The following is a 26,947-nucleotide window of genomic DNA, read 5'->3' as shown; positions in this document are numbered from 1 at the left end:
ACAGATTGACCTGTCCTAACATTTTTTAGTACGAACCTTTTGTGTTAAATTCCTGGAGTTCCAGGTACCGCTGCCCAGAGCTATTAAATAAAAATTATTGTTTAGACTTGTTTTATTCTCCATACGTACTAGCTAATTTTCAAAGTTAACAATTTCCCAACCCACCACCCCGTAATTATTATTACCTTATTGGGTCTTAAAAAAATTAATTTCATTTTCATGCTGGTACTCTATCTATACTCAAAGAACCAAAAGAATTACAGAAAATTTGTTCAGATTGCTATTTGATAGAACAAAATCTGGCCTAGCACAGCATATCACCTCATTTTTTAGACAACATTAAAATATGAACATTTGACTTTATTTTTGAGGCTGAGTAGACAAAATCATATTCATCGTGTCTGATGAACCTAATTTATCTCCAAATCTACTGAATAACCAAATGTGAACTAGTAATTTACTCAAAAACTTGTAACCAAACCCACAAAGATTTATGTGCCTAACTGTAAACATCCAACTTCAGTAGTTATAAAATTAATCTGCATATGGTGATCTCATCTTTGTAAAGTCCAACTAAACCTTTCCAGCTGTTTACATATTCCTAACTCCAGCCCCCTCCAGCCACACAGAGGTGGGTGCTCAGCTGGATGATGTTGTGGGATTCTGTTCTTTTCTTACCTCATACCACATGACAGCCCAAACATATCTGAGACTGTTTTGGGGTCTATTCTCAGCTAAGCCAGACTGAATATCATGCACTGCTTAACAAAAAAAAAAAAAAAAAAAAAAAAAAGACTACTCACATGAAGCTAAACACATTATTTCAGTGAATAACATAAGAGACTAAAATCATTCCCTAAATCATTCCCTAAATTACCTGATCTTTTAAGATTCAGCCTAAAGTATTTGGCATTTGGGTTTTTGTCGTTTGGCTCTTGTTTGGGGTGGGGGAAGGGGGTGCTGGTGTTTGTTGTTTGGGTTTTTTTTAACAACAATTATTTTCTTTCACTCCACCATAAAAAGCCGCACGCCCAATTGCTGCCTTTATTTAGACATGGTAGAACAACTGAACTTTGTTGGGAAGTATCTCCATAAAATCCATAAAGGAACTAAGCCAAGGATGAAAAGTCTCAGGATGAAGTTTTTTCAAGTCTTGAAGTTAAAAATGCTACTCTGGACCTTTACGACATTTAATTTTCTGCCATTCCAATATACACATTGGCATCTAGGCTGAAAATTCTCCTTTTCCAATTCTTCTTTCTGTCATCTGCTGGGAGGCAGAGTAGAATAATTAGATTGACTGAAGCAGTTGCTGATTGCTTTCAGTGTGTAGTTCATTCCTTGACACCACAGAGAACAGTCTTGCTAGATAAGGATCAATGGACTGGATACGAATGTTTAAATTTTCTTCAAAGCTGAAAAGCAATGCCAAGAAAAATGAACTTTTTTTTAAGGCAAGTTATTTGAGTGGGGGAAAAAAAAGGAAAAAGTTGAGTGAGTTTTCTGCATAGCAAAGTTTATGAGAGAGATGTGAAGAACAGAATTTAAGCAGAATGAAACTGAAGTCTGTCTTCTCAATTCTCATTTACTTCTTACTACAGAGCTACCGAGAAGCACAGCTCAAAGGAAAAGACAGCAATCAAGCCATGATGTTAACATTTCAACATCAGTTAAAGAAGAATTACATCCAGTGAAGGGGCCTTCAACCACAGACTATTGCAAAATTACGTATAAAATACACCATTACAATCCGTACCTCTGTTCATAATTACAGGAAAAGATCAAATACTGTGTAAAGACAGACAGAAAGAATAAAAAAAATAATAAAAAATGACAACCTCTTGCTTCCAGGCTGATGCTATTTAATTAAGGCGGAAGCAGGGGAAAGGTAGCTTCCTGCATTATCACTGCTAGCATAGGCCTGTTGCAGGCATTCAGTTGTCTTTACCACTACGTGAATTTAAAATAAAATAACTATAAATCACTCGATAAGACTTTTTCTCCTTGAAGTCTTAAAGCCAGCCTCTCCTCACAACAAAGTAGCAAACTAGGGAAAGCTCTTTTACTGTCTCTTTTATACTTTCAAATGACTTCTCTGCTCTAATGTTTATTTTGCTACCATGTGGGGTGGGTAAAGCAAAATGTTTCATCAAATGAAGATCAGCTAAATTTCAGTGGTCTTATAACCTGGCTGTAGTTTTTGTTGCACTTCTGCTAAGTTTGCTGTAAATTCTGAAATAAATGATAGAAAGGCATCTGCTGGTGTACCCAAAGATGACATATGCTCACGCTGCAGGCTGAAATTCACCACTTTGGAGAAGGGTGGCACCCGACTCATTGCCAGGTAGGCCTTATAAAGATAAAATATAAAATCATCTACAGTTCTGGTGCCTGAATCCAGCAGTAGATGTATGTCACACTGCAGGAATTTGCAACTTAAGGCCTGAACTCAAATCTGTTTATTAAGAACTTTAGAATATGGCCTTCGTATGTAGCAGGTACACTCAGAAATATTTTGTGTAAGTAACATTACATTTCTATATGAATGTCCTACATTCAACTGTTCAAATAATTACCACGTTCATCTCCATCCTAATGATATCCACATTCTACTCAGTTTAAGTTCCACATGCATCAAATTTAGTGCACAGTACCTCTATCATGCTAATTTCTATCATCTCTCTAAAAAATCAGTTTATTATTAGCAACATGTGCGCAATTAGTATAATTATCAGGAGACTTGGATTAATCTTAATCAGTGTTTGTTTCAATTCCACAGGCAAACAAGACATCACCAGTTATGAATATCAATGACTTAACATCTAGCTATAGTCATGCTGCTGCTTGGCCCTCTCTCTCCATAAAAAACAATTGACATTGAATTCTATGTACATCTCAGTATGTGACATAATGCCTTCATGACACAGGATTTAGCTCATGACATTTCCTTCTGTAGGTACCAATGTTATAAGAGTGTATTATATAGCGACATGAAATGAAGAAGGTGAAATGTAATTTTTGAACACAAAAGATTATTCTTTGATACTTGAAAGGCTACTTTCAAATCCAGCTCTTTTCTAGTAACTGTAATCTGCACTATTAAAAAGCATCCAGTTATCACAGGAGTCCAACGTAAGAAAACATAGGCCTGACGATGACAGCACCTCCAACTTTTTTTTTCCCCCCCTTTTTGTGCTATGAGATCATTTCTCAACAGTAAAGTCCTACTTTGCACATAGGAATAATTAGTCCTATTTCCTATGCACCATCAAATCATTAACAATTACAACTTTTATTCTATCCCACTGAGAAACGGTGGGGAAAAGACAGCACAAGCCAGATACCAGGAGATGCCTCATTCCCTGTTGATGCTTTCTAGCTTGTATTACCAAAGAAATGGCAGGTGACTCCCTCACACGTCCTTTCTTATAAGCAGGTATTTTCTACAGGAGATTGCTAATGAATGAAGGCAACATCTCTTGATTACATGACCCACCCACCACTCCCCCCCCCCAAAAAAAAAAAGTTAATAGCTTGGTACCAAAACCAAAAAGGTGTACTGAGTAGGTTTTTGCAAGGATCTGAACTTGGTTTAGTTTCAGGGAGCATCTTCATTAGCAACCTACATGAAGCAGAGGACATGCTTCAATCTGCTGACCATCAGGAGCTGACTCTGCAGGTATGCTGGATAACAGGGCTGGAACTCAAAATTATTCTGTCAAACCGGAAAAGTGGTCAGAAAAATAATAGAATGATTCAGCAGGGGCAAGTGGAGGTTTCCATACTTTGGAAGACAGTCAGCTGTATGCCCACCGCACAGCATGGAAGCAGCTAGACAGCAGCTTCTTCGGAAGAGAATCAGGGGTTATAACAGACCGTGAGCTGAATACAAGTTCAAAATGTCATTTTTTAATAAAAGAAACCATCATACAGGAATGTAAACACAAGTATATACTCCATAAAATAGGAAGCACTCCTCTCCTTCTGTTTAGCAGGAAGGAATAAGAGTCAATTTTTTGGCGTAACATTTATTAAAAATGCAAAGCAACTGGAAAGAGTCCAAAGATAGTAACAGGAATTACCACAAGTCTCAAAGGAGGAACTGAAAGAAAGGCTGAATATACTAGGACTATTTAGACTAGAGAGGAAAAAAATTAAAAGGCATTTTCATCATCATCAGATCTGAAAGAAAGTTGCACGCACTATGGAATAACCTTGTCTCCACTGTACCCTGGCTAGGGCAAGAAGCAATGCACCTACCAAAAACAAAGTTAGAAAAATTTATACCAGTAATTAGGAGAAGTCTTGCTACAAATAGGTTGACATATTGTAAGAGAGGGCTGTGCTGACCCCATTGTAGTTTAATAATTTCATGCAGATTTCTAAACAGCTGTGCTTAAAAAACAGGTATAAAATTCAGCCTGCTTTGGGGGCCAAAGAACAGATTAGTAAGTATCTCAAGGTCTTTCCAGTCTTGTTTTGGTTTGTTGTAATTTCTATGATCATTATGATGAATTTTTTAATGAAACACATAATAGGGAGTTATCCCTTAGAGGTCTAGTCAAGTCTTTCTTTCAGGAGCAGTTTTAATGGTGCTTATGGCTGTACGCCAGTTATTTTGCTGAAAGCTTAGCAGGTGATGTATTTGCTTATAGGCACTGTCATATTTTATCCATCTCAGCATCTATTTAGTAAGTGCTTTAACATTCTAGAATATGGCAGGAGCTATATAAAACACAGCATTGCTTTCCATATTTTATTCCCCGCATTGGCATTCCTACTCTCAGATTAGCTGGCAAGAGTAGAACTATTCACAGCAATTTTAAAAAAGAAAGTTTCAGCACACGCTGACAGCCACAGTTAGCTGTGTACTATCACTAAACAAAACAAACCACAACACAAGTGTTCTTTTCCTGTTACAAAAAGTTTCTCAGCAGTTTTTTGTATAGAAGAAAATATGATGGTAGACAAAGTACAGTGGTTATTCAAACAGACACAACCTACTAATCATATGCTGCAACAATGATTACTGATCGCAACCTGATTTACTTAAAATGTATTATGGTTGTACTCCAGTTAGTCCCTTCATCTTGTTACATAGCATAGGATAGGCAGAAAAATCCATTTGGATTAGGCTTTTCCATTCACAGTTTCCTCCTACATGTGTTTAAGATTTCTAGGTGGTCTAGATACAAGCTCCCACTGAAATTAATGGAAAAACACTAGAAACATCTGTGGAAATCATACTGAGCTGACAAGATACTATTTTTACTCCACTCTTCAAACTGCAGTCATACATATTGCAAGGTTTTAAATTTATTTTTTTTTGTATTCCTTCATACAAAAGTCATAATTTCCATCACTTAGGTTCTAAAGTAACTTCTACCGCCTTCTCTTTGATTGCTGTTCATAGAGAATAAGCGGACTGAAATTGAATACAATACTCAAGATTCATTATTTCAATTGGTATTGCTGAAACATACCGTAACTTTGGGAAGGCCATCTCCTTCTCATATCCCAACATTTTTCTTTACTTACATTTCATCTTGGCTACAGTCTGGAGTACAGTGAGATTAAACATTAAGTACAATATGAATCTGCATGACTTTAGTGCTCAAAGGACTTTAAAACATTTCCCCTTTCTTAAAGCAACAAGTTTTTAATCTTTGGTTTGTTATTCCAACACCTCTAAACAGATTCAAACAGAAGTGCAAGGAACATATCTGAACTTTATTCACAAAGCTTTATAGTGATGGACAAAAGTGAAAACAGGAACAGTGGCTCCTACCTAGCTACATCTGATATGTACACCACAGTGATTCAGAAATTATACTGTTGAATTTAATGCAAAAAAAGTAATATGGATGAACACTGGAAAAAGCAGAGGGAAAAAAAGTAGTTGTTTTTCCTCTATTCTGTGGTATTTAGCAAAAACTTTTTTTTTTTTTTAAATGATACAGCACTTGAGTAACAGCTGCCTCCTAAAGAAAAATGCTCATAACCATGGAAAAGCTATGCAAGATGTCAGATATATAGTACAGGCCAATACATTTCATGTTTTATGTGTGTTTCAGAGACATAGAAAGTAAGGCATCTGAAGACAAATTTTAAGCAGGACAACTGAAAAACTTAAAAATTCAAATGTGAAAGTGGAATTCTTCTCGCTGCGTTGCATACCACAGAGTGCTCCTCCCAGTGAGGACAATGTTTCAGGGTGCACTTCTACATAATCACAGAACCTACTACATTAGGAGTAAAATTACTAATGTAGCATCTCAGCAGTAAGAGTGGAAAGGGTCAAGGCAAGATAAAGTACAGGATATCATATTGGTTTCCCTGAAAAAGGCTGTTTCCAGTAGACCCACGCTGTCACAAAAAGAGGTCAAGGGCAGTAACATTTAGAGGCTGCCTGAATGAGGCCAACATACCTATTAGCTGTCAACAAAGGGCATCTTAGAGTACTGTACTACTCAGTAATTACAAAAAGAGCACGACAGTAGGAAAACTAAGCTTAATTGTGAAAAGAAACAGCCTGGCCCTCTTATAAAGCAGTTTGAAATCACCTCCCCACCCCATCCCCACCCCCCGATAAACAAATCAAATACAGAAGAAATTTTAAAATGCCCATCATGCAAAATCCCACATGATTATTTAATGCATTTTGCAGGACAGAGAGCTCCAAGACAGACGTGATAGTGAAATACATAGATGTTAGTACACTTAACCCTTCCTTGAATAAAGGCCAGGTAAGTGGAAACTAAAAATGCAATCAACACCCCATCCAAATAATTTCCAATATGCCTTCCAACATTTTTTTGTCCTTTCTCCTGGTAGACTTCCCACTGATCTTTCCATCAGAAACACAAATATCAGATAAAAGGTATCCATCACAAACACTTTCAGAATAGAAAACCATCCTTCTCTCCTCCTATCAGTTCTATTAAGTAGAATAGTCTCTTTTTAAATTGCATATACAAATGAAAGAAAAGCAGTCACTTGGCAAGCAGATTGCTTCTTGACTGCTAAAGCAAATTCCTCAGGTCATATTCTTGTTTCTTATAACATCCCATCATTCTGAGGTTTTAACACATCCATCTTCGTCAGGCAGGTTCCCAATATGCTCAGGCAAGAAGTGCAATAAAACAAGCACAAGAAGAAAAAATCTCCTCCCTCTGCAAAAAAACCCAACTTTCATTACTCCATCCAGAATAAACACATCTTGTGTTGCTCAAAACTAAAGCACAGGTCTCCAAGCGGGATGTTTTTTGGGTAGCCCTGAAGACAAACTGTGGATCTAATGCTTTTTCAGGACAGAGCCTTCACTTGGGAATGGAAGGAAGAAAAAAGAAAAAGACAAAAAAAAAAAAAAAAGATGGAATGTAGAAATCACTGGTAGTTGATTCAATCATATGAGCAGCAAGGTGTCATCCAGTCCCACAAGACAGCACACCAGAGAAGACAAGACTGTGGATACCCTGTGACCCTGAGCAGAAAAACCAGATACAGTTTTCTTGTAAAGGATGGACCAGACATTGTGCACAGCATGCTAAGCACAGCCTTAGCGCAATGGAGATGTATTGTCTCCAGAAATCTGACAGTCCACTGAAGCTCTCCACCTATGTAACGAGTAGAAAAATCACATCTGTGTTTCTCCCTACCCTTACAGATCCAATGGCAGTTTTGAGGTCCTGAGGTGCAGTCTCATCAGACCTTACTTCTACTTGTGTCCCACAGCAATGTGGTTATGCGCAGGTATGCAACGTCTAGTCAGTCAAAGGAAACACTGAAAACGAATTAGGGGTATTTAGGTTGGAGGAGTACGTTGCAGACCATGCTTCATCCTGCTCTGAGTAACCCTATAGGAAAGGTTTTAAAATAAAAAATTACTAATGCACAAGTGGCTTAAGTTACACAAACTAAGTAATCCAAGGAAACTATTTTAAAGCTGAGAGGCAAAAAAAAAAAAAAAAGAAATTAAAAAAAATACAGGAACTGACTATGCTTTTGGTATTTTTTAACTGATTTCCCACCCAAATACAGATCTGAGGTGAATGTGTGACTTCTCCGTTAGGTAGTATCAAGTGAGACCTCCCACATGCTTCACGTAATGTGAGTTTCTAAAAGTCCTATTCATCTACCTTTTTGGAAGATCTTTACTCTAAAGAGTATGTAGGCTACGACTCTTGGAAACCAATTAAACCTGTAATATTTCCAAATCTTCTTAGATGTTCAAACTTCTTCAAATAAAGTTCATCCAACTCAGGTATAAATACATTACTTGTATTATGTAAATTTCCTGACCAGACAGCCACTCCTCACACAAAAAAAACCCCAAACCAAACCAAAACCACCACCACCACCAAAAATACACAACCAAAAAAACAAACCAAAGCAAACACCCCCACGAACCAAAGAAACATAGAATTTAAGGCTTTTCTCTTTCAGAACTATTCTGACTTTTGGAGCAGGACAGGCAACATTATAAATCATGAATCTGTTTTAAAATCTTGTATTTTTCATATGGGAAAAGGTGGATTATCACCCTTCATCTGCTACAGAACACATGCTTTTATTTCCTATAAAGTTTCAAGGTAGTAAATCTTAGGAGCACTTTGTTTAGATACTGAATTTTACTACAAGTAATTCTTACAGACTTCTGATATGTAAATTAAAATATCTTCCTTTCTCAACTACACACAGCAATGAAATAACTAAAGAGTAGATTTACAGAAAAGGGAGATGAAAACTACCTACAATAAAAATGTAAAACCCTCTAAACTGTTAGTAAATAAACTTCTTTTCTGTAAAACATTTTTGGTGTACTGTATATCAAACACGACTGTGAGTGCATAGCATAAAAATTTTACTGATGCGATTTTAAGATTACCACTTGTAACTTGCAAGTAACAGCAGTCATCATACTAATACAAACTACCAAAGTGATGGTAAAACTTTTATATCTTACAACATAAGCCATCACTATTCTGCTGACCAAAATCTTAAATGTTTTATTTCCATTGATTATACAATTAATAAAACCACACAGACACTTGGGGAAAACTACATTACAATTTAACGCTACACTGCTCCACATAACGTAACACCAGGCATTTGTTCACAGGTCACACAAATCTCAAATCTCCCTGAATTTCCATTTGATAAACAACCATTCCCTTCCTCCCCTGCCAAGTCTGTCTTGGCATCAGCTTAGACCCTGCTTGATTTTTCACTCTTTCTGTTAAAATCATAAACTCACTCAGGTCTGCTCAGCATCCCAATGCACAAGGCCCTTACCTGGGCTTCCACAAGGTACCAACACGGGATAAAAATGAAGCTAATTACATACTAAAGAAAAACGAGCCTTTAGCAGTACAATTTGCAAACTTACTGAAACCCCAAAGAACTTAAGACTTGCCCCAAAGTCTTGCCATCTCACAGTCTTTCAACTTCATTTTAATTACTGGACTTTGGATTAAACTCATGCTTGATTCCACTGGAATCCAAGCATGGGCACAAACTCGAAGCTAGTCAAGCGCTGTTGGATCCACCACACTTCACTGGAGCCTTTTCTGGAGCTGTGACCATGTGCACAACCCCGTGGAAATTACCAGTCACTCACGTCCTCCAACACCATGTTGTACAGCAACTTCAACCATATGATTTAGCTGCAAAGCAAGAGTTTCACGTCAATAGCAAAGGGTGAGGGGGAAGAACAATCCACTGATTCTAACCTAAAATATATTTTCTTAGGATTTTAAGTATATCTGAAACCCTTCACTTCCTCTGCACATTAGGATGATACCAACTTGCAAAATAACTGTCCGTGCTTGATGTACCTAAAATAGCGTTTGCAGAAAATGCAAAAAGCTGTTTTCATCCGTGAATACCAATCCGTGGCTACAGCAAAATAAACGGAAAAAGACGTCCAGCAAATCTCAAAAAGCATTTCCCCTTTTAAAGGTAGACTCCTAGATGAAACTTGGCACTTTGTGGAATGGATCTAACGTTGCACAGGATCTTCTCTTTTGAAGGAGGAGATAAGGAAAAAAAAAATTGGCAAGGTTAAGTGATGCACAGATATTTTTTTTTGGATCTCTGCCTGGTAAATTCCTGTAAAAATTGCGTAACAATTCAATAGTTCAAAGTTCGATGAATATCCTTCTTTTGCCAATTCTTAAAGTAAATTTCAGTACAATAAGGATAAGAATTGGAGGGAAAAAAGGGAAAGTGATCAGCCACCATTGCACGAAACAGTCACATGCACCTTTTCTTCTTGCACCTTCTTCTTTATTTGTATGTGAACTGCACAGAGCAGCCACGTTGACTTTAGCAGCACTACTGAGACAGAAGAGACCTGACCTCAGAAGACTTACCAACAGATGATAAAGCAGCAGTAGTGTTCAGAATAACAATTTACATTAAACACTGAATGCTTTCTGATGTAGTTGCCAAGCCACTCTCCATGATACTTGAAAAGTCATGGCAGTCAGGTGAAGTCCCTGGTGACTGGAAAAAGGGACCAACCTGTCAGTCTCATTTCTGTGCCTGTGAAGATTGTGGAATAGATCCTCCTAGAAACTATGCTAAAGCACATGGAGGACAGGGAGGTGATTTAAGACGGCCAGCATGGCTTCACCAAAGAAGTCCTGCCTGACCAACCTAGTGGCCTTCTATGATACAGTGACTGCACCAGCGGACAGGGAAGAACTATGGATGTCATCCATCTGGACTTCTGTAAGGCCTTGGTATCCCTCCCTTATAAATTGAAGAGATATGGATTTGATGGATGGACTGCTCAGGGGATGAGGAACTGGTTGGATGTTCACATTCAGAGGGCAGTGGTCAATGTGACCAATAGTGTCCCTCAGGGGTCCGTACTGTGACCAGTACTGTTTAGTATCTTCATCAATGACTTAGTGGGATCAAATACACCCTCAGCAAGTTCGCAGGTGACATCAAGCAGCGTGGTGCAGTTAACACACCTGAGGGATGGGACGCCACTCAGAGGGACCTGGACAAGCTTGAGAGGTGGGCCCATGTGAACCTCATGTGGTTCAACAAAGCCAAGTGCAAGGTCCTGCACCTGGTTTGGGGCAACCCTGGTATCAATACAGGCTGGCGATGAGCGGATCGAGAGCAGCCCTGAGGACTTGGGGGTACTGGTGTATGGAAAGCTGGATGTGCGCTGGCAGTGTGCACTTGCAGCCCAGAAACCCAACCATATCCTGGGCTGCATTAAAAGAAGAACAACCAGCAGGTCAGGGGAGGTGATTCTGCCCCTCTGCTCCACTCTAGTGAGACCTCACCTGGAGTGCTGTGTCCAGCTCTGGTGTCCTCAGCACAGGAATATGCATAAAACAGAGAAGATGCATAAAAATGATCAGCGGGCTGGAGCACCTCTCCTATGAGGAAAGGCTGAGAGAGTTGGGGTTGTTCAGCCTGGAGAAGAGAAGACTCTGGGGAGGCTTTATTGCAGCCTTTCAGTAAAGGGGGCTTGTAGGAAAGGTGGGGACAGACTTTTCAGCAGGACAGAACAAGGGGCAATGGTTTGAAACTAAAGAAGGGTAGATTTAGACTAGATATAAGTAAGAAATATTTTTTTTATTTTACAATGAGGGTAGTGAAACAGTAGAACAGGTTGCCCAGAGAGGTGGTAGATGCCCACGAGATGGAAACATTCCAGGTCAGGTCGGACAGGGCTCTGAGCAACCTGATCTAGTTGAAGATGTCCCAGCAGGGGCGTTGGACTAAATGACCTTTAAAAGGTCCCTTCCAACCCAAACTATCCTATGATTCTATGATTTTTACTGCAGTTGTTGAAAACTGCCAGAGCAGAGTTTAGAACAGTCTTTTACCATCTGAATGGCATCTGTTCATTTAATCAGCTCAGGTCTTCCTGCATGTCAGATTTGGCCACACCAGTATCATCGGTATTGAATACATCTGTACAAGACATCTGTTTTAAAGCTTATCTGTTAATGGCTTAATAAAAGTACTCAAAGCCAAAGGCTTTCTGTTTGTAGAGGAATCAAAATAAACAGGTCCTACATAATGTTGTAAGCCATGCGTCCAGAAGTTTCTAAGAATCACTTCCCAGAGGCAAGTCCTCATTCCCCTCAGGATCTCCATCATTCAAACGCATGCAGGCATGAATGCCAACTGGTATGTTCCGACACACACATGCATACAGTCATTCAGAAGTAATCTTGAAAGGATGATGAATTTACTCATCTTGGGAATGATTATTTCCCCCCCTCCAGGCAAAAAAAACCTTTGACAAAAAAGTCCAATTCAAAAAATTGCAGACTTCACAGGTTTGGGTGAAGGAGGTAGGTGCCTTCAGGCAGAAATGGAAAGCTTGGGAACTGCAGAATCATCTTCCCCCTTCTAGCAACTAACCACTCATGGGCCATTTCATTCAATTCTCAGTAAAAGCACTAAGCAACAAAGGTGCAATTTTTTTTTTCTTTTAACATTTAAGTTGAAATGCTCAGAGCACATTAGAAAAATGTATTTTCAAACCATGGCAAGCTACTTTAAAGCAGAACATAAACACTTCCAAAGGTAACAAAAAACATCCACATGTAACAGCTTTTCCCAGAGCTGGAAGACGCTGCAGGCACCACCAACACTGCAAAGAGAAAAAAAAAAAAAAAAAAGGGGGGGGGGGGGGGGGAGAAAAAGGTAAAAGGGGTAAAAAAAAAAAAAAAGGCTGGGAAACCCTACAATTTAAGGTATCCTTGATGAACCAATCTCCCTAAACATAAACATATAATATACACGCTGTACATGCTACTTTAGCAAATGTTATTGCATACTGCTATTAAATCGGTTTGAAGGTTACAGACCTCCCATGCAAAACCCAAATACCACAAGTTTTGACTCTTCAAATATCTTAATTCTACTTGCATGCTAAATTCACCAAAATACAGAAATAAGTTTTCAGTTAGTAATATAAGTAAGTTTGCAGCTATCTCTTAAAAGCCACTTTAGTATGTGAGCTGTCAGCACTTACATTAACTATTGCATATTACATTAACCTTTCAGACACTGTACATTCTGGAGGAGATTTATAGAGTCATATATTTATACTTTATTCTATTATTCTTTATTTGCCCCTATGCAACCTAGGCTTAATTCATCATCAAAATAAGGCAGTAAAACAGCACTGAAGGCAATCACATTGCAACAGTCATGGCTGATTCCTCCTGAAAGCTGGATCATCTTGGGGTTTGAGTGCATGCAATGGATCCCAGGACACAGATCTACTGCACTGGTCTGAATTTCAGATGGTGTGAGGTTTGAGGTAGCCTGTGTTTTCTCATGTAACAGGAAGAGACAACCCCACAGCCTTTTCCCTGCCATGTGTCCAGGCAGGCTGTGTGATGACACTTCCGATCTGAAAGGTCGGACTTGCTGGCTCAGGCATCACAGACTCAAATAATGTAAAGGTCTCCTTACTTGAGAACAGCTGACAAGGCAGAATTTAAATGAAAATTTGTCTGAGGCATGTTAAGAAAATTTATGTTCCTTCACTTAGCGCAAGTATTATCATCATCATTGGAATGGAGGAAGCCTAGATCAAAGCCTTGGTTGAAGCTTGAAGTCTTACCCTAAGCCCTGAATGAACATACACAGTCCTCATCTCACACAACCCACAACCAAATAGACAGGAGCAAACATGTCAAAATGAGCAAGATAAAAAAAAATTATGCACTTAATTCTTAAATCATTAATAAAGCAAAACTGTATAAAAAACAAAGCTAGGGGACACTAACTTTCTCCATAGCAAAACAAGCACCTGCTAACACCTGGGATTACTTAATTATTGTAATAAAACATAGATCAGAATAACTCTCTAAAATAACATGGAAGATAACATAAACACCTTTTTGCCACTTCAAGAATCATATGTCACCATATGCCATGAATAACTGCTCCCAGAGAAAATTGTAACAGGTTCGTCAGACCAAAACCACCTGTATCTTTCCTTCTCAAGATGATATACATTAATTACAAAAACTAGAAGGCCATGATATCCAGAAACAAACTGCTTAATTCAATAAAAATACTGCCTTTGTTTAGTCTATTCCACCAGTTTTGACTGTGGAATATGTTTTGGGGGACAAGTTTAAAATGTTAGGCTTCTGTATTTGTAACTGAACTCAAATTTCCATCCAAATGCAACTGTACATGTCCCAGATCAAAATTAATTATTAGCTGGTAAACAGGAAACGTACCAATTGTTATTTTATAAGATAAGAATGTGTAAATATTAAGAAAATAGCTATATTTCTGTTAATTGCTTAAAAGTACAAAATCAATGCTCATTTTAGCATAAAGGACTAATACTATTTACCAAATGACTTATTTTTTTGCCAGCCATTGACAATGAAGCATTTTCAAGGAAAACAACATAAAATGCACAAAAGCTTCCCTATGCCTTTAAAGAATCCATTTGTAATTACGATTTAAATCAATTCAGCTTGACTGATGTCCTGTTTGCTCCCATCAGTCCCCGAGCTTCCCCTTCCATGACCAGAATGAATGTTGCTGTTTTGAGCTGATGGGGTAGTAAGAGCTGCCAGCTCGCATGAATGATTTCTCACGCACATCAAAGGCAGGCCTTATCAGTGCCTTCCCTAACAATCTCCTCCTGATGTCTTCAGGAAAACTGGTTATTCTCTAAAGATGGTAGTCTGGAATAGAGTTCCAACTCTCAATTAACCTGGGCTGGTTCCAGATAATGAAGCGGAAGAAAGGACAAAAACAATTAACAAGATATATTATACTACTTTTAGTATACAACCTTAATTTTTATTTGGTACAAATACAACCTGCTTCCAACTGTAAGGTGAAAATTTGATCAACAAATAGGAAAGTTAAATTCAGTGAACAGTATTATTTTCAGCGTCTAAGGTAAAAGTGTCTTTACAAAAATATCAAGCAAGTTACATGAAGAAAAGGTAACTGCAATCTAAACTTCTTCTCTAGGTAAGTTTAGCTGAAAACAGATGGGAGAAAAAATGTCAGTCTTACCTTCAAGGAGGTCAAGCAAGAGGATCTGGGGAACTACAGGCCAGTCTGCCTCACCTCAACCCCTGAAGGTGGTGGAGCAAATTAAAAAAAATGCCAAAAATAACTTTATATGTATCTTAAAAAAAAGCATACCGCATTATCTATGCTAACTCAAGGAGTCAGGAGAAACTCACTGCGCCGGTATCCCCAAACACCATCTGGAAGGTGTAAACAGTGCAGCGAGTTGTCAACAGGAAGGGATGGAGACACCATTTGAAAAGGAGAGAAAGTCTTCACTTACTCCTCTCAGAATTCCTGCAGCATATAAAACATCTTCTGGTTTACCTTCTTTCTAATCCGCACTATATCCCCTATATATTTATTACACACTTTCAATGCCCTATTTAACTCTGTGTTTGTTTTTTGCATTCTTTTTGCCAATATCAAAAAAAGAAACGTATTAAGTTTTACACTGTTCTCTTGTGTCATTATTTCTTTTCAACCTTTTAATCTGATTGAGGTATGCTCCACAATCTATTTTCTTCCCTTTCAATGCAACAAACTCATACACAGCCACAGGCACATGTGATCACACTCTCCTACAGAACATCCTTCTACACTTTATAAACACCTTATCTTCTCTGGCCACAGCCTTTCATTACTTATTTACAATAAATATATCCCACTCCTCCCTAATCTTCCTCTAGTCTCTCGTTCCCCACCTGTAACTTGGCATGTGATCTGACACCAACCCAGCAAGGCATTTATACTTTTCAGTGTCTTCATAATACTAAATTAAACATCTCAACTGCTTCAGCAGATCAGAGCAGAACACTCAGTGTCCTGAAAAAACAAAGTTTTTCTTCTATCAACTAAACAGATTTTCTTCACTTGAGGCACCTGCTCTGAATCACTCCCTAGAGAAGCTTACAATATATATACACAACCAAATACACATATACACAACCACAACAATACAATACAATACACAACCAAAATAAAATGAAATACCAGAACAAAACCACAAGGCCGTTCTTGCCCCATCAACTCATAGCACCCCAAGATTTAATCCTTCTGGTTTTTTGGCCTCAGATTAACCTGTAACGCATAGCACATGCACAATCAACCAGAATAATTATTTTGGTTCATCTGTTTTCCAGCAACATGATACTGCTCTCTGTTTATTACAGCAGCCTTCACACAGGTCCTGATTAATTACTGTTCTTCCCTTTATTTGGGAGTCTATCAAAACCCCACAAGTAACTAGTAATTTAATTCCCAAAGTATTAAGAAAACAGAGTTATTTTCCTGTTTAAATACTACCCATATCTAATGAGCAGTTTACCGTTTCTTCAACTCTTACAAGACAAGAACAATAGCTGTAATGGTTTAATCCTTCAGGTTAATTAAAAATCTTCCAAGCCTTTATCTACACACCATAAACTTCAATAGAATTGTCTTCCATCATAATTCTCAGGTTTAGGAAGCTATGCACATGACCCCTAAACTCATCCAGATTACTTCAAAGAGTCTGTAAAGTTATCGAAGGAACAGTGATAACACACTGGCATAAAATGGAATAATTGTAGATATTAAAAGAAAAAATAAAGAAAATCAGCTGATTTTTTGTTGTTTATTTGTTTATGCTTAGGGAGAGAAGAGTATGTCTTTGTGATACTTGGAGGGGGTGATGGGAAAGTCACATTTTCTTCATTGGAGGTATTTTTTCCTGTCACCCCTAAGAAACCAAACAGTTAGAAGACAAGCATCTTAAAGGAAGCTTGTGTTTTCCTGGTTTTTGAGACTATTTTAGTGATGCACAGATACAAAAACTCTTCCCAACTGAGATAAAGTAAAAAAATAAAGCAGAGGTCTCCACCCATGCCTGCCCTTTATCACATTTTTATAAGCATCTCATATCACGTGGCATTCTACTTAATGTCTGCAGCTTCTGGAATGGGAGGATGAGAACAGAAAGCAAGCTTGCATTTTATAAGCATACTTTCCTTGTGGAAGAAGCTTAGAAATACAAACTTGTAATTTTCCAAGCCCAGAACAAAGGTGGCTGGTAAATGCACCCACCAACATAAAGACTTTAGTTCAAATACACAAAAAAATAAGTCATGGTTTGAAACTATCAGCATACCATTTAATTTGCTTTACCACACATGAATTAAAAAGGAAGCTCTGACAACAGGAAGCACAATTAAAATCTGTTTACGTTTCTTGCAAATGAAGCATGTATGGTTTGTAATCTTGATTTGAATATACAAGAGCACTTTCATCCCTTTCAACATCTGTGAGGAAAGGTGAGAAAAGCCCAAGTCACACATACTGTGGAAAGGGACACACCTGGAAAGGAAAAAATACTACCTTGGGTGAAGTTGGGGTATGGAACAGGGCTGAAATAAAATTGTTCCCTAGTCTATCAACAGGCCTTGATTTAGGATAGATCCAACCCAGCAGCTGGTAACAAATTTGCTGCTTATCGTGGATAACCTGTCATGTCAGTGCCATTTTACATATGTGTGCATACACACATACAAATTATATATATAATGTATTTGATTATAAGCCATTACTTGTTTATGCTTTTCTCTAGTTGATTGAGGAACACTACTATCCAATCTCTTGCTCTTTGAAATTACCTGGGAACATGTGTGATACAATTTCCATTAACCAAACTATTTACACTGAGACCGAACACGTCTCGGAAAGATACGCCCTTCCCTAACCAGGAGCTATGGGACAGAATAGATGAAATCCCTCTGACAGTCCCACTCACACTGTCAATCTAGATAATATAATGCTCCTTCCTATTTTCACATCAGTAATGATTGAACTTTGCTATTTTATGTTAAAAACAGTAAGGAAAAACCCATAGATTTTAAGGATCTATAGAACTGAAGATTCATGCGCATTTCCCTCTACTTACCTCCTCTCTAGATGACCTTTCTTAAGGTGTATTTCTGAGCAGGGTGAAGTTCTAAAATATTTAGTAATAATCCATTTATTTTTTATTATTTTCACCTCTCCTTTTAAAAAAAAACATTATTTTTATTCTAAGATGTCCCACATGCATGCCATCCCCTTTCCACCATGCTGCAATTCTCCTGTAGATGATAATATCAATATCTCAGTCCTTTATGAGAGCACAAGACAGAACACCAACCTATGGGTCAGATGCCTCATGTAGCTGCACTGATTTACCTGACAGTAGGATTGAGCCCAGTTGCTTACGAAAACACTAAGTAAAAGATGAAAAGGAGGACACTTTAAATAAAGACGTGCAACAGCTGCAAGGGAAATCTAGAACTGACACTCTCTTTCAGATTTGCCTCAATTTGAAGGGCTCTTTTGCCTCAAATGAGGCAAATGAGTAAGTTTCACCACAAAAACTGTTAAAAATTTGCACTCACAAAGCATTTTGGCTAATACCTACACTTTGACCATATTGTTTTATTACTCTCTTAAAACACTGTTATGTCTACATTATTAAATAAATGAATGTACGAATGCCTCTGTTATTATCCACATACATCAGCCTTGATTCAAGGAAGTAATTCATTATATATGCCTTGCACTAGATACTGGGCCATTTGTACTGTGATTTAAAACAAAAGGGACACACCTGTTTTTCCAAAAGACAGCCTTATTTTATATCCACTAGCCAGGTTTCTCTACAGGTTCAAGCTGGAATAGAAAATGAATTGCAAGAAATGAAGTAGGATGAGAAACAACACAGGGTCCTCAGGGGTCACATTCATTTAGAGGTTTTTTTGCATTAAAATCTGATTTTTCTTTACCAATCTGTTCTGTGACTTGAGTGCTGCTTCATTCCAGAGGTTAGTGGAAAGCCACAGAAAGTGACTCCAAACCTTTCTGTATCAGCAATATACCTTGAACTTGAGATGGGGGACTTAAACTACTGAAATAAAACCAATATGGACTGCAGTGATGAAAACATATAGGTTCTCCCTCAAGCAGTCCTGGCTGACACAGATGCAATAGTTATCGCTGCTCACTGTTTCAGACCATCACTGTTGAAACCCAGATACCTAGGCTGACTTCCCTTTGTATTGAAATCCCTTCTGAAAATATCTTTTTTTTTGGGGGGGGGGGGGAGGGATTGACATTTGTTGGGGGGGGGGGTCGAGTTCAAACTAAATTCAACTGTGTTCACATGGTTCTCCATCATAACAAACTACTGCTATCAATGCTTCAATCTGTTTCCTGTAGTTTAAAGCTCAATATTACAGAAATGCAAAGTCAAACAGAATAATTGTGCAGGGAAAAACCACCCCAACCAGAAGAGTTCAAAGCCATGGATAAAATACGTCATTCACCAGAGGCAAACTGGCATGCAGAAAAGTTGCAAGAACACAGTATGAACTCTGTAAAAATGTAAATATATGTAAATATCTATAAATTTCACTCTTGATTACCCAGTAGCTTTATCACTGTGGATTACATCAGTTCTCAGTGGTCTGAAGCCATTACTGATTGAACTGATTATAATAATCTATTATTAGTATAAATCCCAGAATAGATATTACACTACCACTCAGAAAAATAAACTATAAAACCTCACTCTGACAAAACAAAAAACCCACATCTGTAGAACTTCACTCTGCCTCCTCAAATCTATCATCCATCATTTATCTCTGTCCTTTCTGTACCACTGACAGTTGCTATTCATTAAAACAGCAGAGCAAGAGGAGACGTAAGGACGGGTTATGAGAAAATAATGCAGTAACCATGAGGACAGCAGAGAATTCACGGTCTGCAGGTACCACATTTCCCTCCAGGGTCTCTCAGGGCGAGAGTGCACTCCTCATCCACACCGAAGGAGCTCTGCCCTCCAAGGCAAGGGAAGGAGGATGAGTTTGCAAGGAAGAAGAGTAGGAAGCCGTGGGGAAACAGAGCCGCAGCACAGTGGCCTGGCCCCTCAGCCATAGAAGCTGTTTGGTCTGGTATCACACAGACACCTTTTGTCGATCCCATTCTCAAATCCAGCCAGGCCATACATTTTAAACTAATAGGCAGCAAACCTGCATATATTCAAAACACTTCCTAAGAAAATGGAGTGCACTTATCATAACGAAGATATCCAAGTGGGGAGACTTCAACCTGAATATGGAGCAAGTGGGGAAAAGAACTATTGGGCTGCCTCAGAGAAGCACGCTCATGATGGGTGTGGGTTAGTCCTACATGGTTAGCTCTAAAGGCAGTCTAGACAGTCTCACACACTCAAAAGAAGAGGGTTTTGATTTTAGAAGATTTCAGAATCATGTTCCCTATCTCATCCCTTCAGAGAAGAAATACATTCTTGATTAAACCTTTTAAAATGTATTTTTATATAGATGAAACTTGTGTTTTAATCACTTGCATGACAAAATTCTGTTCTTCCGCTCTCCTGCGATGAGAGCAAATGCAACAGAGGATGGATTCTGAATTGTTCTTCATTCTTTTAATATTTCAGTGTTAAAAATGTAAGAGAACTGTTATATTAATAATGAAAAGTGGTAGAACACTCCACTAAGGACAAGCATAATTCAGTGGTGCATGGATTACTTCATAAAGACAGGCTGGGGAAAGTGAGACTCACAAGGTGGCTACAGAGAAGATGACAAAAAGGAGACATCCTTAAGCCCAGCAGCCAGCAAACATACAAAGACTTTGCATCAGCCTCTATTGGAGATACCATAGTGAGTTTAGAACACAGAACAACCAAAAACAGAAACAAAAAAAATCCAGCAGATGGCTCTAAAAGAGAACAGAGACAGGTGACGAACTAGTCTGAGAGAAATAAAAATAAAATGGGAGCAGTGCCACAGCATTATCATTTTTGTTGAGCCACCTGGAGAGGTAGCAGGCTTATCAATGAATGCCAAAAATGAGTAGTGCCCATCTGCTCACCCTAATAAATATCCCTTACTAGAAAAAGTATAAAATAATGCAATTCCTTCAGCACTACTCCCATGCTTTCAGCAGACCTGTTTGTTTAAAATATTTACTTGGGTCTTACACGGCTTAACAACTACTTGCCGCAAACACAATAATGCTTTAACAAGACCCTTGGAAGTACCTGGTTAAGTCAGTAGCTGTGAGAATTCATGACAACAGAAAGCTCCAAAAACTTCCTTTTAAATAAGCAAAACCTCTGTAATTATCACCGCCTTCAAAATGCCTTCAGAAAGGTATCTCAGGCCAACTGAGCAGACTGATGGCAAAATCCTAAATAAGAGAGGCAGTTCAGAATGTGAAAAATTAGTACTCCTCTGGAGCTAACAGCAGCAGAAAGTACGTCCATTCAAAAAGAAGGGTAAGAACCATGGTACAAGCTTAGTTTACCTCCTCTAACGGTGACAAGTACCATCCTGCCGATTCTAAACGTGGATTGAGAAAGGAGGTCAGAGTTGGCAGAAGGGGAAATGAGGAATGCTCAGGTGTCCCAAAGTGCCGCTACAAAAAGAAATGGGGTGAAAGAGAAAACTAAAACACACAGGTTGGTTTGCCTCCCTGAGTTTGAAAGCAAAATGCCTCTTCTTTAGCACTAACCTTTATCAGCTCCAAACATTGTCTTTGCAGTGAACGAAGGCATAACAGTTTGAAGCAGGAATTCAAACTTGTTAAGACTGAGTTATTTCTAAGCTGGCCTTTTGGTTCAGAAGTATATTAATTTTTACTCAGAAGTATATCATAGATGACATACACAGCTGGAAGAAAACCGTTCTGTTTAACATCACTGATTCTACCACCTCAATAAAAGTGATCTAGTCACATTAAACTACTGGATTCACACAAAGTTATTCAGAACAGGGCCGGCGTTCATACATTCACCACCATCTTTGAAAAACACACTTGTGCGTGTTTTGCACTAAATTTTGCCTTTCATTTGGCAAAAATGCATCAGATGTAAATTTATGCTTGCATAAACATGTATTAAGAGGAAGGAGAATACAACAAAAAGCACTTCTGAGGAAATACAAAACACAAAATGAGCAAACATATCCACACAGGCCAGTGTTCTGTAAATGTCTGTACATACGAGGCCAGAGTTCCTTCATAGTTACTACAACAGATTTTTAAGAACTTCCAAAAAACCTGTAAGTTTTTTAAACTGCCCATAGTAAAACAAAGCAAACAGATACTACACTACGCGTAACGCAGAAAAGCTATGTACCAACTGAAAGCTTATTTCTCTCTTCAATTCAATACTCAGGAAACCAATTTCTTCAACATTAAAGTTATTTTAATTGTGTAAATTCCTTTAAACTTGGTTGTCTTCAACATTTTGTATCATTACAAAAAGTCTGCCCAACTGTCCCTGGGACTAAAGCAAGACACTTGGTTCCTAAAGTCTCAAGCACCTTTACCAAGCACCGGTTACAAAGCCCAGCTCTTCCAGCTGAAGCACAGAAGACAATGCTGTAGCCACACACATTATTTCCACTGTTCTGTATTCCCTGCATTAGCATGAACTCACAATCAAGTAGTATAAAATGGCTAACGTCATTTGGTTCATCAGCGAACTGGCCCACATTTTTTGAAATAATGTGAGTTAAAGAACTCTCAGATACAGTTCAAACAGAAGACTGTTTAAGTCCAAATGACCAAAGCCTTCCACCAAAGTAAATAAGCTCTCAAGGTTGGATCACAGGATATTAACTATTCACATTTGATTCAATACAGGTAGCTAATAAGAATTACTCTACCTGAGACCTGAAAAAATATTTCAGCATTTTAGAATTTGGGCTCAAAAAGTCTTCCTGGAAGAAATCTTTCTGTTTGCCTCAGTGGAAGCAGGACCAGGTTTTGATCGAATTCCTCTTGAAGATGAAATTTTACCATACATAGCAAACAAACTGTTACAGCTGTGTTCAACAGAGCTTTTTCTTGAACCTACCCAGAGTTATTCGGTATCTGCTCTTCACAATGCAAAAGCAGGGTGTTTCTTCCCTTTCCTTTCCATTGAGGATACCAGACTTAGTAACAGTTAGTGCCAGCCTCCCTGAAAAGAACTTGGTAACTAGCCCGCCCATAACAATTATACTTCTGGAAACCATCATTTATAGAAGTACAACCAGCAAAAAGATCCATTCAAATCTAAATATCTGAAGGGCCACTAGTTTGAAAAAGATAATTACTTTCATATAAAGAGAACAATCAATAGGTCAATGACACAGTAAGTACAAAATCTCATTTTGTCAGGTACCACTGAATCTTTTTAATAAACTCATTTTAGCTTATTTCTACACAAAACCATGTATTTTGTGGAAAATGGCTTTAAAAGAACATTTACCTGCTTAAAAAGATTCCTTCCTCAGAGAGTGAACATCTGAAACTGATTTTAGCTACATTGGAAGAACAAATTAAATGCATGAAATCTTTGCTGATGCTGGCACCAAACATCAGAGCCTTTCTAGGACAACAGCCCTAGTGCTGACAAAGTGCAACCAGCCTGCTATCAGCCAGGTGAACTCTATTCTCTGTCCTCCTATACCAGAAAACAACTTGTGACAGCTGAATCGGGGGGGTGGTTTTGTTTTTAAGCTAATCTGTGTATCCACTCTAAGGGTATTAATCTAATTATCTGACCTTATCATAGCGTGCTAGGGAGAGTTTCATTTAAATAATTCTGCTGGTTTTCCTGGCTGGCTTGGAAAATGAGGGAGCTTCCATGAGCAAAGCAAACAAATGAGCAAAACAAACCAGATGCTCCTTCTGGTGTACAGTAGATGAAAGTTTCCAGCTACCCAGATTTCCTTAATTATTTTCAGCAAATAAGTCATCTGGGTAAAGTTGCTCATTGTAGTAAAGGTTGTGCATTCCTCTGTTGAGTTAATCTCATCTTGGAGCACTCTGCATTTCATTGAGAAAATAAATAGTACATTTTTTTTCTTGCAATAATCCAAAAGACAGTAAAGGCATGAAGTGAATGTAGCAATATCTTTTCCTCTTTCATATAGAGAAGCCAAGAGAGGGAGGCGTCAGTTTTTTATGCTACCTGTAAGACATCCTGTTGCTACTAAGCAATGGCAATGAGCTGTCTTGGCTGCTAAGGTCCACCCAGAGCTTTTACCCTCTGTGCACCTTTATTCAAGAATCAGCTTTTTCAAATTATTTATCACCTCATGTAAAAGGAGAGGATAATGATGATAGAAGACACAATGATCACTTGCATTACATAGCAGTCATCAGTACCTGGTACACATTGATTCCCCAGGGTGTAGTTTATTTATCTCTAGGTTTTTAGTTCAGGATCAACACAGAGAATCCTCAAGAATTTCCAGATTCTTTCTACAGACAGGATGCTTCATATCTTGCTCTGTTTATGCTCTGGCTTCCTATGAGGGTAAAAGCTACAGAGCCTAGTTCCAAATGCAAATCACAGGTTAAAAATATCAAAAGGTGCTGGACAGGCCATCAAAAGGGAACCTGTATTAGCAACCATCAGTAGGAAATGCCACCATGGTTTTCTAAGAATTCTGTATTCATATCTGGTGATGAGATCATTACATATCATCAGTCAGGCTCTGAATGGGTACAGTCTGACAGCTGCAAATCTTAGGTACTATCGGACGTTACATTCTAAGAGTGATGTATAAGGTGACACCATTTCATGATGTAAATATATTACCTAATATATGTTTGCCAGACCAGCATCAAGGACGACCTCTAAAAATACTACTAGCTTGTCATCTTATTTTTTATACAGCACGTCACATTTGAAGCAATGGAAAGCAATTCAATTTGAAATCTATTTGAATCTTTTTAAAAGTCTAATTTCTTTGAATATTTCCAATAACACAATAAGGTCACCTAAGCCAAGATGCTGCCTTGACCATGCACACCTGAGGCATGAACTCCCAAAGGCAGGCTGTTTGGTTGCAATGAGCATAATGTGTGTTGATGCATGTATGCACAAGGGGAATGGGGACTGGAAAAATGCATCCTGCTTTGTCCAACCACTTCAAGTTGCATAGAGGATTTTTCCATGTACTACAGTGCTCAAACAATCTAACTGGCCTCAGATAGCCCACTGCATTAATTGTTCAAGCATACTGCCACTTCTCCAAAAATCTTTAATAGAAACAATGGGAAATGGAAACAGAAAATACAGCAAGAGTTGTATTTCTCCACCAGATTTTGGAATTGCAGTAATTTTCCCTGGAATAGGAAAAATGACTATGTCCAGTTCTCAAAATGGGTAATTAACTACTACTGTTACTGTGGTTGCCTCTTGCTGGTCATGGGTACCACAAAAGAGCAGCCTTCTCAGTACACATAGAAAATTAGAGAAACTGCGGGGCTAAGCAAATGAGCAGTATAAGGAAAAGAGTTTGTGTTAAATCTTGCTCTCAGGATACGTGAGCCCTCTCCTTGGGTTCAGTCATTCCAACTTAGTTCACTCCAAAAAAGTCCAAAATCCAGGATAACATGATCCAGAGACAAAGAACCCAGTGGCTTAGGAACTGGAATTCTCCACGTCCCAGTTCATCACAGCATGCACAACCTTGTTTAAAATCTGTTACAAGTTCTCCACAGAATTAATGCATCAGTTATGGACGGCGAAGGGCTATCTCCCACTTTCTAATTTCTCATGACTGATACAGTCATGTGACTGAGGAGCAAAACCGCCCACAAGGAAAGCGAAGCTCAATGACAGCAAGAGATGGACAGTCACAGGGTAGGGCTTAGGGATGACAGGACTCAACATTTGCTGAAGATAACAATAAAGCCCAGGACCAGCCTCCTTTAGAAGCAAATACAAAGTTTACTTTCGTAATTCATAGAATTACAGAATCATAGAATAATTTAGGTTCAGAGAAACCACTGGAGGTGCTCTAGTCCAACACCCTGTTCAAGGTTGCCCAGGGACTTGTCTACTTCGGTTTGAATGTCTCCAGGGATAGACAGAATTTCCACAGCCTCTCCAGGGAACGTAATTGTAGCTGATTTAATTCTCTCCCCCCGGAGTTCCTCAGAGACCCACCCAAAAAATACACTTGCTTGCTAACACATGAAATCAACCTGCTAACTCATATTTTCAAAAAGGGAGAATGGGCAGAGACTACACATGCAAAACCAGGGAAAGATTCAAAGGTGCACAAGTTTCTTGACAAGTCACACAAAGATTAATCTCACATTTATACATCCACTTCTCCGGCCTTAGAAACCTACCTTGCTTATGCCTGACCTGAAGCACACAATGTACTACAAATGCCATACTTTTTCTTTTCCTTCTGCATCTAGCTACACACACAACATACTGATGGGCTTTGCAACTCTATAAGGTAATAGAAAAAGGCAAGACAACAGAATTACCTCTATAAGGTAAAACAACAGGATTCTCCTGCAAAGCTGCTTACCCACAGTGCTGAGAATAAACAAAATATAGTGCAAGACTTCTACGATTTCTACAGTGAAACAAAAAATAAGAATTTTAAAAAGTTAAATTGATTTCTTGGACTTCTGTTTGTAAAATGATTTTTCCTAGTTTTGGATTTATATTCCAAACATTCAGAATATTTCTACTTCAGAATTGAGTTGTGGCATGGAAGGTGTGTGTGTGGTGTGGTAAAAACCACAAAATGAGAACAGCTTTTATCTAAAAACAGTTCATTTAAGATCTCATACACCACCAATGGAGATGTTCATTTGAGTAAAAAAGTTGATACATTTATGACAAGCTATCGTGTGCTTTTCCAGGTGATGGCAACACGCTGACAGCTTTAAAGAAGTAGACAATAAACTTTATGGTAACACGTCTAAGCAGCCTTCTCCCTCTGCAACGATCTAACAGTTTACATTTACAGCTGATTACCATTTCTATGAAATTCCAACATTTGCTAATGATCCCCAAGACTAAGAAAAATAGCATCTTCTGTCTCAAGACCTCCCCTATAGACACACTATTCTTCTA

The 26,947-nt window shown here is 38.4% G+C and overlaps 1 protein-coding gene across 8 annotated transcripts in view; it reads right to left on the bottom strand.

Annotated features, from left to right (window-relative positions):
• Positions 1 to 26,947, bottom strand: part of FARS2 (phenylalanyl-tRNA synthetase 2, mitochondrial) — a 249,579-nt gene that overhangs the window by 205,307 nt on the left and 17,325 nt on the right. For 4 of the 8 annotated variants that reach the window (XM_055706120.1, XM_055706123.1, XM_055706124.1 and 1 more), the window contains exon 2: positions 15,213 to 15,333. The exons of 3 other annotated variants lie outside the window; for them this stretch is intronic. In XM_055706120.1, the coding sequence (XP_055562095.1) occupies positions 15,213 to 15,236 (24 nt within the window). In that variant the 5' untranslated portion in view covers positions 15,237 to 15,333. Of the gene's footprint in view, positions 1 to 15,039; positions 15,102 to 15,212; positions 15,334 to 26,947 lie in introns of those variants that run through there. One more of the 8 variants, XM_027799268.2, reaches the window with a different exon arrangement.

This window comes from Falco cherrug, chromosome 3 (genome assembly GCF_023634085.1).
Source record: "Falco cherrug isolate bFalChe1 chromosome 3, bFalChe1.pri, whole genome shotgun sequence".
NCBI classification, from domain to species: Eukaryota; Metazoa; Chordata; class Aves; order Falconiformes; family Falconidae; genus Falco; species Falco cherrug.
The sequence above is the reverse complement of the archived record's forward strand: the minus strand, read 5'-3'. Positions and strand labels throughout refer to the sequence as shown.